Genomic DNA, 13,004 nt, shown 5'->3' with positions numbered 1-13,004 from the left:
TTCTTTGGGCATTCTCTGGAACATATCCAATAACTCCATCCACCAGGAGGAGGTGCTGAAAGATGGGTCTGCCGACTGTTGAGGTAGGAAGCATGGCCATGAAGGTACAGCATTCAGCTTCCAAGTGAAACAATACCATCAGCCCATTTTTTGAGTACCTGAGTAGGAAATAGCTGAATACACTAGCCTCGAGCCCAGAAGACCTCACCTGTCAGAAGGTACAGTGTGTGTTAGGTTTATCATGTAGCATGGAATCGAATGCGGTTCATGCACACCCACAGGGCATTTCTTCTGAAAGGCAGTATGGGGAAAGGATCTTAGACACAGACTGTCTTTAAGGAGAACCACCCTGATCTTCCATTGTAGTCTCACTGGATCCCTGGTGCTCCTAGGAGGAATGTGGGACTGAGGGTGAGAGGTACCCGTCTCCAGTTCTACCCCATCCTAAACTTGATGCATAGAAGTAGTTCCTGATTCAATAGGTACAGTGGGTTCTCATCAATGTAAAAAAAAAGAATTAAAAATACATACATACATATATACATACGTACATACATACATACTGCCTGGAAACACTCAGCAATGCTAAATAATGATTATCTTTGCTAGTAAAACCATTGGAAATGACTTTCTTTATATTTCTTTTCTTTGTATTTTCCCTTATTTTTAAATTTTAAAAAGCATGTATTGCTTTTTAAATTGGAAAAATAAATAAAGCTTTAAGAAGAAAGGACTAGACATTTTGGTAGGAGTTTTAGCCTATTAACTCATGAACTAATTAGGGTAGAACATTCAATGAGTAATTATTTGTTATTTATGATATTTGGAAGACTAATTTTCCTTTGGGGGAAAAATGCCTTCTACAGGAATTATGCAGTACACTCTCTTATTTCAGTTTACTCAATCTAACTAAGACTAGATCCATCCAAATGGAAACATGAAACCCTACCCCCACCTCACCCCTCCAGCTCCACACACCTCCTTCCCAGAAAACAAACCTCCCACAGCTGCCAGACCCTGACTCATCTTTCCAGGGGAATAACGCCTAGTAATGGCAATCACATTATTTTGTGACAAATGATGTCATCAGTATCACCAGGGACCACCATTACAAAGAGCCTCTGGATATAGTTAATGTTTTCTTAATTATCCCAAATGGTTGACATTTTAAGATGTTTACTTGCTTCTGGCTTACCACTGGGTAATTCTTTAGTCATCTACTGGATGACTAAAAAGACACTTTAATATACTAGAGGGGTCAACACAGAGCCCATGGGAAATTACTGAACTGGGGAAATGCAAAATCCTAAAAGTCATCTTTTCACTTTACTCCACATAAGAGGACCAAAGATCGAGGTTAGGATGGGCCACTTACAAAATGTTTAGACTTTGAAAGAGAGAATTCAAAGTCTGAAATGTGTTTTATATTGTAAAAAGCCTAAAGTTACCAAATTTCCTGTTTGCAACATCAACTCAAAATTCTTGTCCATGTTGTGATGCTCTATGGCCAAGAAGACAGTGTTGATTATGATGCAGATGGTGATGACCAGCTCAGTAAAGGGGTCGGTCATCACGGTTCTCAAGGCCTTCTTAAAGCGTAGCCACTGAGGGCTACAATCCCAGATGAGGTATTTGGATGCCAGATTTTTCCCACACGGGAGGCAAGGCTCCTGGGATTTTTCTTGTTCTGGAGAAAGAGAATGAAAGAGCAGTTGAGGAGTGATCTCTGAACTGGTCTGGCTGCTCTCTGTATTCCTTCCTCCCACTTCCCCAGGGTCTCTTGTGACACAACATGACCAGCCAAGAAGGACACTGACTGGTGTAGCCAGAAAAGTTTTCCACATACAACTTGCTTGTGGTATAATCAAGTACATCAAGTCTTTATGCTTGTATACAAGTCATTATATTGTGAACCCCTGGGAGAGAGAGACACAGCCCATGCTATGTTCACTCAAGGCAGACCATGCTGACAGCTGTAACAGAGGCACAAGAGCTTTCAGGGCTCAGGGGCAGGAGAGAGATTGAGACAGGAGAATCTTTACTCAGAGACAAGCAGCACTCTATAAGCTGGTTGAGTTCAGGTCTGAAAGCAGCTGTAGCTCTGATTTCCCTGGAACCGTTTCAGAGACTCATGCAGGCCAAATGAGGTGATTCAATAGGCACAAAAGTGCTACGTGATCCATGTGACCCTCTCCTTTCAGGGACTTGAGCCCTGTCCTTGAACACCAACCCTTTAGTTGGTCCTTATTACCTGTTGTTAACCAGGTCCATCAGATGGATCCAGCCTGCTTACAGAGGTCTCCTATTATCCATGCCACATTCCTAACTCAACTTCAATGACAACTGCCACCTACTAGAAACTTCTATGTCTTCTCTTCTAGGCTGAGTATCATTGTCACCGAGACCTCCTGTGACTGCCTCGCCTAATCAAGAGGTTCTGTGTGTGCTCTTGGTCCTATCCAAGTGCCAACTCAGGGTGGGCCTACAGGGAAGACCCCTTCTTCCAAATCACTTTGCTCACATACTCCAAAAAGGCACAGGAAATCACGCTTTGCAAGAAGTACGTGGATTGCAGAGGGCTTGGGGGGCGAGGGGGATGCCGAAGAGAGGAAGAATGGAAGGACATGATTGAAGTTAGGCTCTCCCTTGTGCTGGGAGGCAGAACTTACCCTGCATGGTGATGGTGAGGATGCTGACAGCACTCAGCGCCCTCTGCCTTTGAAAGGGGTCTCTATGCTCCTCACAGAAGTCCACTGACAGGTTCTGAGACAGTCGTTTGGTTTGCTCTAGGAGGTGTGGCTATAAAAGAGGACATGATGGCCCTTCTAAGGAAAGAGGCCACCTCTCTTCAAAACTTCACCAACTACTGAATTTCAATGCCACATACAACAAAGATGTTCAATATTTTACAAAGGTTGACTCATTTCAAGATCATGACAGATGTTCAGTTCTCTTATTTCATATATAATAAATAAGAGAAATATGGTTTGACCACTCATGTTTCTTATGGGTGCACATTTCTATAGGCCTATCTACAGAATTTTTTTTTCCTCTATGATTTATTCATTGTCAATAAAAAGCAAACAAAAATTTACAAAAACTAATCAACATACCAATGATTGCTGGCAACCCATCAAAAGCTAAGAATGGGCAAGGAAGAGTTTGCCTTAGAGGCTCCAGAGGAAGTTTGGTCCTACCAACAACTTTATTTTGGATTTCAAACTCAAAGAACTATATAACAATAAACATTTGTTGTTGTTGTTGTTGTTGTTTTTTAAGGGCAAAACAAACAAAAAAAACACAAATGAACAGTGATTCCGGGATGAAAGCAATAAAAAATCTAATTTGGAAACAATGCTTGAGAGGGAGAGATAAATTTAGAAAGGTGGATTGGGGCCAGAGAGTGAAGTGCCTTAAATGGCTACTTAAATAGATTTGGAAACAGTAACTGAAGAGAACAATCAAAATAAATATCACAAGATCTATGTACTGACCCTCAAGCACTCTCTCAGGCTATGCTCAAGAGCTTACTTACCTATAATTCTAAATTCTCTGGAGATTAAAGGACATAAGCCTTCAGCTATCCAGGAACCTTGAATATACATAATGACTTATTTCCCAAAAGTTCTGACCAACCAGAGCCCCAGAGGGAACTATTCCTCTGTGATCACCTGTTCTAAAGGCAACCTGTAATTTTTATATGGCTATCTCCTGTTCTAATTGAAGGGCAAAGACACTTTATATTAGGTGTCTGGGTCTTTTTCTTTGTGGCACAAGGAGAAACTTTCAAAATACTAAAAAAAGTATTTGCAGCCCTAGCCAGTTTTGGCTCAGTGGATAAAGCATTGGCCTGCAGACCAAAGCTCTCAGGTTCGATTCTGGTCAAGGGCACGTACCTAGGTTGCAGTCTCCTCCCCAGCCCAGGCCCTGGTGGAGGCTCATGCAGGAGGCAGCCAATTGAAGTGTTTCTCTCACATTGATATTTCTCTCTGCCTTTCCCTCTCTCTCTTCTACTCTCTCTAAAAATCAATGGAAAAATATCCTTGGGTGAGGAATTAAAAAAAAAAAAGTATTTGCAGTCTCTTCAATATGCTGTGTTCTGACAGGAAAGAAGCCTCTACCTACACTCTGTCACTCCATCAGAGAACTACTCACAGCAGTAGATGATATCTGTCCATCTACTTCTGCAAAGGCCCCTCAACTCCCTCCCCCGCACACCCCAGTATCCTCGGGCATGCACACACACCTGCTGCCCACATCCTCTCCCTCCCATCCCAGGAAAGTGGATCTAGCCATTATTCCATGGCCTTATCTTCAACATTTTCCCTGTTTCTGATTCCTTTGTCTACAAGTAAAACATGTTTCAACATCTCCCACCTTAATGATAAGAATAGCTTTTTACTAGTATTTTCTATTGCACATTCCCCAACAACTTCATTTCTGTATATCCAATTGACTACTCTGCTTGGATGATCCATAAGTACATCAGACTTGACAGTCCAAAACTGAACTTGCCATCTTCAACATCCCCAGGACAAGTTCCTTTCCTGTCTCAGTAAATTACCTTCCATCAAGTCAACCACCAAAGCCATAAACTGGGCATCATCCCTACTCTCTATATATAGTCAACTGCCAAATTTTACCTTCTGCAGATCACTGTACTCTGTTAATCTGTTCATCTCTCTTCATCCTCCCTGCTCTCACCATAGTTTAAGCCACTGTCATTGGGTTGGTTATCTGAAGCAGATGCTGTTATTGGTCCCATCCATATGTCCTTGGGCCTCACCTGAAGGCTTTCTCTGGTTACCTGAACCCCTTCTGTCCTACTACACAGCAAGTTAAAAATACAGAAAAATTACTGTCTTTTCACCCTAGCAGTCTTTAACCAGTGATGGACCAAAGTTGGTGTATACATATCCTAGCACCCCCACTCTAGGGAAGTTAAACTACAAGTATCTTCGGTGGCAAATGGCTTGATAATGCACTTCCATTGGCTACCCTCTCTTCCATGTATTGCTTCTCTCCTCCCTTCTCAGTGCTTCCTGTGATCACTTTCTAAGTAATCTACTTGCACTTGAATGTCTCAGGGTTTGCTTGGAAGGGAACACTGTTCTCCCACAGCAATCATCACGTCAGTCATCGCATTGAACAGCAACTGTCTCCTTTTTAGTGTATCTTCATCATTAGTTGTTTGTCTTATACATCTCATGTATCCCCATCACCGACCCCAGTGCCACGCAGATAGTAAACACTGTCAACATTTTAAGTAGATATTTGTAAATAATGGGTAACTGAATAGACACATGGGTGAAGGAAAGTATGTGAAAATGGAGGAGTGGATAAATGAGTAAATAAATGAATGAATCCTTTCAATTAGAGTGACCCATCATTAATTCCTTGGCCAACACTTACCTTTTTTGGGGAATCTTCGTCAGAATCTGATCCTATAACCTGTTCTTTCCCAGGCTCTCTGAAAAAGAAGGACTTCCTTTTCTTATTACCAAATAGCTTTCTCTTCTTTGGGGAAAAAGATGATGCTTCAAGAGAAGTAAGTGAACTTCTGTCAATTCCCATGGCAACCAGAGCCTTAGAAAGGGAACAAAAGTAATAAACAGGTTATACCTCCCTATGAAACACTGCAAATGACCTCAGTTTGTGAGCATTCTCTCCCCTTTTCTGGTAGCACTGTGCCATGCAGATTGCTCATCACCTAATTGGAATATGCTAGCTTTGTCATTATTTATCTGGGGAACATGTCCTGTTTATCCACAGAGATTGCAGCTCTCAAAGGCAAAGTAGATTTTTTCATATCTCTGTATCACTAACCCTTAGCACCGTGTCTAGTATGTGCTGGGAACTCGATAAATGTATGTGCCTGTGATGTAGATATTAAGGAGGTACAATAGGTTACCCCTGAGATAGATCTATGGAAGGTGAGAAGGAGTATAAAACATGGTTCCTGCCCTGAAAATCTTAGAATTGAACTGGGAAAATGTAAAGATACCAGGAAAGCAATGAGAATGGCCTATCTATGAGACAGGAATTTCAAGAAGGGAGAGATGATTATGGCTGTTGTCTCTAGAGCTACCCAGACCCTCTCAAGCAAGGCCCGGAACATAAACATCTCCAGATTCCCACAATAAAGTCTAAAGCAGAACCTGGAGATTCTATATCTATATCTATCTCTATATCTATCTCTTCCAGTCAGCAATTTGTAATCTGTCCTAGAAGGCTCAGGTTTCAGAAGGTCAAAGAGTAACTAAACCAAGGGCTCCCTGTTCCCAAGAGCCCTGTGTCTAGACATCTTAGTGAGAGATAGCAGCAGAGCCAGTCTGCAAGGGGTTTAAATACTCAGAAAAGCACCAGTAGGTCGAGTGCTGTGACCAGGCCTCATACAGCAGCCTAAGCCTCAGGCCCCATGGCCTCTGGAGTTCCCCTAAGTAGAGCCCACCGTCTGACCCCATCAACCCCTACCTCCTTTTCCTCTCTTAACAGTTGCTGGGCTTCCTGGAACATCTTCTCCTTGGCCTCCGTCTCAGCAGCTACGTTCCTGTTCTGTTCCTCATAAGCCATGGTGACAACAGCCAGGGTTAAGTTAATCAGGTAGAAAGAGCCCAGGAAGATGACCACCACGAAGAAGAAGACTGCAAAGGGCCCTGAGGTACGCAAGGTCTGCAAGGGACAAAGCACGTGCTGGCATCTGAAGCCTCCTTCCACATGGCGATGACCATCATTTCAAGTAGAAATTGTACAGTACCAATTGGTCTTCCCCAGCAGGAGTTGGCTCCGCTGCCCACAGCCTCATCTACAGCCTCCTCAGTTACCCAGGGACTCCTGATGCCCTATCTCTCAGGGAGAAGTTGCCATCCATCCATTCCCATGGAAGTCTCAGTGAACTTCCTATGAATTTCTCCAGAGTATTTGCATTTTAAAATTAAAGAGGCAAGAGCGACAGCAAGGCTTCATGGAAACTGAAGCACTAGTGGTGAAACTTCAGGCAGGAGGGGATATGGAGAACTGTCATATTTCTAGGAAGAGAAAGGTGTGTGCACTATTCTTTCATATATCATGTCTATCGTTTTTATGTTCCTAATAGAATTTATAAAGCATAATGTAACAGTACCACTGTTAAGGCAGGGAATAGGTGACCGAGGTGAAGAACAGGTGGTAGGTTATAAATAAATGATAGATATTTCGAGAGAGAGAATAAAAAAAAAAAAATAGATAACCTGTCGATAAAGCTTCTCCCAGGAATCTTGGGTCATAAGCCGGAACATGGCAAGAAAAGACCAGCCAAAGCTGTCGAAATTTGTAAAGCCATAGTCAGGATTCCTTTCGGTATGGCTGCATACAAACTGGTGGGAACAGGCACTAGATATGGGAAACAAGGGAACAGAGAAAGAACAACAACTTCACCCCACCCCCTAGCACTGGTGCATCTGAGGCATGAGCTCACACCCAGAAGTCCTAGGTGAAGTCAGTATTTGTAGAGTGGCCATCCCCGTCTGTCAACCCTCCCAGCCTATACCTTATGGTGGGTACCCATCAACTCTTTTCAAATAGGTTGATTAGGAAATTCATATTAGCTAGTTTTTCACTGAAAATTTAAGTGCAGTGACATAGTGAGCAATTAACAGTAGCAAAGGTCATACAATAAATACCAAGTCTCCCTCTCTCCCCCAACCCCTAGTTCTACTTCCTAAAGGCCACAGTTTAACTTATTTTGTGACTTTCCAGAAGGTTTCTATGATTATAAAAGCATATATAAATATATGTGTATATATATATATATATATATATATATATATATCAATACATATCTTCTATAATACATAAATGGAAGCATTCTTTAAACACTCTCATGCACCTTGCTTTTTTCATGGAGCAATATAGCTTGAGGATCTTTCCATATCAGCATACAGGGAGATACCCCATTTCTTTTCATGTCTTGCAATCCCATGAGTGCTCTAACTGCTCTGCTAATGATGAATATTTACATTTCAGGTAACACTCCTTTGCCTTTACAAACAATGGATATCTTGCACGTGGGTCTTTGCCCACATCACCAAAGTACACATCGTCAAGTGTATCTTTATGATATACTAAGGATATGCACTTCCTTTTTTATTTAAACCTCACCCAAGGATATGCTTTTATTGATTTTTAGAGAGATAAGGAGAAGGGAGGAAGAGAGAGAGAGAGAATCATCAGTCAGTTGCCTCCTATACTCACTCCAACCGGGAATCAAACCCACAACCTAGGTATGGGAGTGCCCTGACCTGGAATAGAACCCACAACCTTTTGGTGTATGGGACAACACTAAATCAACTGAGCCACCCAGCCAGGGCATGCGCTTTCTTAATTTTTAATAAATACAGTATTTTTATCAAATTAAAGCATATGTGGTTTAAAAATCACATGGCACCTACCTATGCTTATAATAAAAACAATGCCATCATTCTTTAATCATCACTTACACATCCCAAATTCAACAACTTTTAAGCATTTTACATCCACATCTCTAAATATAATACTTATACTGATATTTAATTGATCAATTTTAGCCCTTGTTGATTAACTTCCTGCTATGGTGGTTAATCCCATCCTGCTTCATCACTGTTTGTATCGCTCTTCATAGAAAAATTCTGTGGCCCATGTCAATGGCTCTCTTGGGTCGAATACATTTTTTCTTGGGTCGAATACATTTTTTTTCCTTGGCTCTTGTGTTGTTTCTCTTTCCAAATTTTACTTCCTCATTTTTCTGGAGCAGATCTCAAGTAGCTTCCTAAGAAGACTGGGTGGCCTTGCATATATGAGTATAACTTTATTCTACCTTCATAGTTGATGGATAGTTTGGCCAGAAATAGAATTCTGGGTTGAAAATTATTTTTCCTTAGAAATACGAAGGCACTGCTCAGCTACTATCCTGTGTCACTAGTGGGAATTCTGATCTCATTTTAATTTTTATTATTTGCCGATTACCTTTTTCTCTTTGATTTTAAGACTGTTTCTCCCCCCCCCCCCCCAAAGATTCTGCAATGCCACAATAATGCACTTGGCATGGCCTTTTTCATTTGTTGTACTGGGCACTTAGGGAGTTGCATTGTTAATCCCAGGGAAATTTTTCTGTATTATTTCTTTGCTAATTTCTTCCTTTTTTTTTTTTTTTTCTATGCTCTATTTCTTGAATTCGTACTTTGTCAAAAGTTAGAACTTCTGGATTGGTATTTATTGTGATATTTCTGTCTCTGTCTTTTGTTGCTGCTTTCTGGACTATTTCCTCAACCTTATCTTTTAATGCTACTAATGATTTTTGTAATCATATTAATTTTTTAATTTAACAATGCACATCTAAACTTGTTTAGACATATGAAAAAATCAATACTATTTGAGAACTGCCATCACTGCCTTCCACAAATCATTAGGTGAAGACTGCTTGCCACATCACTTTAAAAGGTCTAGAGTTGCTCTGCTTGAGAGAAAAAATGGAGACTATAAGCTTCTTACCTTTTACCCAACCAGGTGCCACACAACCTGAATTCAGTGGAATCTTTCTTTTCAAAGCAATAGTCTGAGAAGAACAGAATCATAAATTCAGATTAAAAAAAAAAAGAAATGAAAGAGAGCAGCAAACATGCCAGGTTATACTTGAAACAGATGGTTCAGAACCCTCTAAAGTGACCAAAATGGGTGTCCAGAGAGGAACTATAGGGAACCGAGGCCATCAGAAAGTAGCAAGAGAAAAGGAGGGAAAGGAAAGAAGCCAGAGGAGGGAAAGCAGTGACATCACCACCACTTGGCCTCTTGGAACATAAAACTGGTGAGACCAGCCCATGAGAAGCTCATAAGCCCAGACAGATATGGAGAAAGTGGAGCCACATGCGATTCGGCACATGAAATGGGAGTAGGATCAACCCTAGTGTGAAGGGGGCACAAAGCAGAAAGAAATGATACCTTCGGAGAAAATACTCGGGACTTCAGGCTGGGCACTTGCTGGTTTGCTCTGGCCAAATACGGGCATTCTGAAGACTTCTGCAAAACATGTCAAAGAAGTGGGCAGAAATCTTTGTGGAAAGGATGGGAGCTGACACTGTTCTTAAGGATGTGACTTTGGGCTTTTTTTCCTCCATAGAAACCCACAGAATAAGACAATTCTCTAAGACATGCATCTGCCCACAGGAGAACCCTGGGTGGATGAGGTTACCCCCGGCTCCTAAGAGACTCTGTAATACACACATATAAATGGTATGAGTGGGAATAAAACAGTTAACGATGCACAAACTAAGGAATAAAAAGCAGGGTATTTACCGTCATGGTTACTGATGTTATCGCAGTCCTTCTTGACACATTTCAGGTTCAGACTTCCCATGAAGAGCTGCTGACCTACCAGGGCAAAGATGCTGAGGCAAAAGAGAGTCAGGATCAAGACGTCGACAAGCTTCTTCACGGAGCGCAGCAAGGCCCCCACAATGACCTTCAGACCTGAGGAGGAGGACAGGTGTGGAGAGAAGCCCCCACTCAGACCCAGGCTAGAGGCAGGCGGCCTCGGAAGCTATCTGATTGCAGGCCGGAACTGGAAACGGGCCTGGCCTAGGATTCTGATGCCATGAGTTCTAGTGCCAACTCTGTGCCTTAGAGGTTGTGTGTCATCAGAGTACTCCACATGTCTAGGATTCAGCTCCCCATCCCTGCCCTAGGTCTGCCACGGGGGGTGCTCTGAAAACAAATGAGAAGACTTTGAGCAGAAACATGCCATATGGGAGTAACTATGACAACTGTGTAGGCACCACCACAGCTGGAGGGGAGGCACATATATCATTAGGGTTAGAATGAGGCCATCCAAGAAAAGGAGCCACAGTTATATTTAACATTTAGTAGTCACTACCTACTACAAGGTATATGAAGTGTCAGGGGCAGTAAGCTGAAAGAGGAGCCTTGTCTGGACTCAAATAATAAGGCTGTCCTAGGAAAAAAGAACCTCAGGTTACTAGTTACAATTTTGTTTTCATTCATTCAAAAAAAATTTTATTGAGCACCTACTGTGTCCATGGCACACTGTTAGAATGCCAAAGTTACAAATAAGAACATAGTCTTATAGTATGCTGGCAAATATTTAAAATCAGTTCCCGGGGAGGGCTGGAAGGGGGGGGGGGAGGGCAAGGAGGGTATGGGAAACTCTTCATTTAAAGCGTTTATAGATTTCCTTGTTTGCTGAATTCTGTAGTATAGATTCCTCTTCTCCCTCCATATACCCCTCTCCCCCTGGTTTCAAGTTACCAGCATGATGTACCAGTTGGAAAAGATGTGCACAATCTGGTAAGGAGCCACAAGTCAGCCTAGCTCACAACTGAGTCATGGGCTCTGCTCTTGACATAGCTGGAGAGATAACCAGATGTGAACTGTAACATGTAGGATGACACTACCCGACAAAGTTTCAATTGGCTCATGTAAACCATACATGGTAGACTTGAGAACACAAGGCAGCAGCAGCCCTACGTAGATAATCTTCCCACGACGTGTAATGGCACATGGGGAGAAGCCTTGAGGCCAAGCTGGGGCATTTGCTATGTCCCCAGTTGCATCCAAACAAGAAATTGCTACAACATCATCCAAGTCCAAATTTAATCTATAAGAGACTTGAGTCTTCTCCAGTGCAAGAAGAATTGAATGAAAGAAGATGGTTGTGATTCCTGAATAATTTTTACGTAGTCCCTTAAAAGATTGTGCCTTACACCTTCACTTCCAAAAAACATCCAGGGATCCCATGTGCTCATGAGTCTGAAGGAAGACTATGGTCACCTGCTTAGAGATGGAAAAGGAGACAATAAAGCCACTACTAGTAAGTGACTGCCTCAGTGAATATTCCACCTGTATGATAGTACGAGGGACTCAGCTCATGCAGAAAGCCCATAAATCCAGCTGGGAAACCAAGGTCCACTTTGCAAAAGAAGAAGAGGAGGAGGAGAGACAAATTCTACGTAATTGTCCTGTGACTGCCAGTTTCCTTATCACCGTGTAGTTACTTTTATGGAGTTTCAAAAAATAACCCATTGCTCTGTTTGAAAAGACCCGAATTGCCTGTCGTTCTGATATGGTAGCTAAGCCATTAATATAAGGGATAGAGGGGTAGGAAAGATGGAAGGTGGGAAAGAACTCCAGAAAGGGAAATTTTTATAATGATTTTTTTTTTGTAAACGAAAGAAAGGAAAGAGGAAGGAAAGGAGAAGAGTGTGCCATAATAACCTCATTTTTAATAAACTGGAATTCATAGTTACCACCCATCTTTGGCTTCGTCCTGATTCACAGAACACTTTCCCTACCTGGCTTCCATGAGACCACCTTTGCTTTCCTTCCCACTTTCCTGCGGCTCCTGTTCACTGCCTTTCCTGGTGTCTCCTCTTCTCCCTGCCCCTTAGGTTGCAGGCTCTAGGACTCAGACCTTCCCCCTCTTCTACTCTCCATCTGTGCTCGTTCTCTTGGTGATCTCATCAGATTGTATAGCTCTTGATATCATCTATAGGCTCATGACTTCAAAAATTATATCTCCAGCCCATACTGTTCCCCCAAACTCCCAGTTCATATATAATTGCCCACGTAAAACCTTCCTTTGGACGTCTCGCAGCCATCTCAAACAGAACATGTCCAAAATGAACTCCTAACCTGACCGCCAGGACCTGCTCCTCTCCCGGTCTTCCCTGTTTCAGTCAATGACGACTTCATCTTTCCAGCCACTCAGGCCAAAATCCTTGACCCACTCTTGACTCTTTTGTTTACACCACATACAATCAACCAATCAGGAAATTCTATTGTTTCTACCTTCAAATGTATACAGAATGTGACTGCTGTCCACCAACTCCACTACCACCAGCTGATCTGAGAGCACCACCATTTCTTGCCTGGACTGTGGCAGTGTCCCCTGGGGTCAGTTTGGGTTCTCTGGGAAGTGGGTACTCTGGAATCAGATTACAAGAGGTTGGTTGGGTGAAATGCCTATGAAGAATAAG

General features: G+C 42.3%; 1 protein-coding gene across 1 annotated transcript in view; it reads right to left on the bottom strand.

Moving 5' to 3' along the window:
- SCN11A (sodium voltage-gated channel alpha subunit 11) overlaps positions 1-13,004 on the bottom strand; it is a gene marked incomplete at its 5' end in the record, with an annotated part of 69,092 nt that overhangs the window by 39,594 nt on the left and 16,494 nt on the right. The window contains 7 exons of the mRNA XM_080676106.1: positions 1,449-1,687; positions 2,670-2,799; positions 5,413-5,586; positions 6,475-6,672; positions 7,230-7,371; positions 9,508-9,571; positions 10,309-10,482. Of these exons, the coding sequence (XP_080532232.1) occupies positions 1,449-1,687; positions 2,670-2,799; positions 5,413-5,586; positions 6,475-6,672; positions 7,230-7,371; positions 9,508-9,571; positions 10,309-10,482 (1,121 nt within the window). The remainder of the gene's footprint in view (positions 1-1,448; positions 1,688-2,669; positions 2,800-5,412; positions 5,587-6,474; positions 6,673-7,229; positions 7,372-9,507; positions 9,572-10,308; positions 10,483-13,004) is intronic.

The sequence above is a fragment of the Plecotus auritus genome (assembly GCF_963455305.1).
Source record: "Plecotus auritus genome assembly, chromosome: 6".
Classification (NCBI taxonomy): domain Eukaryota; kingdom Metazoa; phylum Chordata; class Mammalia; order Chiroptera; family Vespertilionidae; genus Plecotus; species Plecotus auritus.
This window is presented reverse-complemented; position numbering and strand designations above follow the sequence as displayed.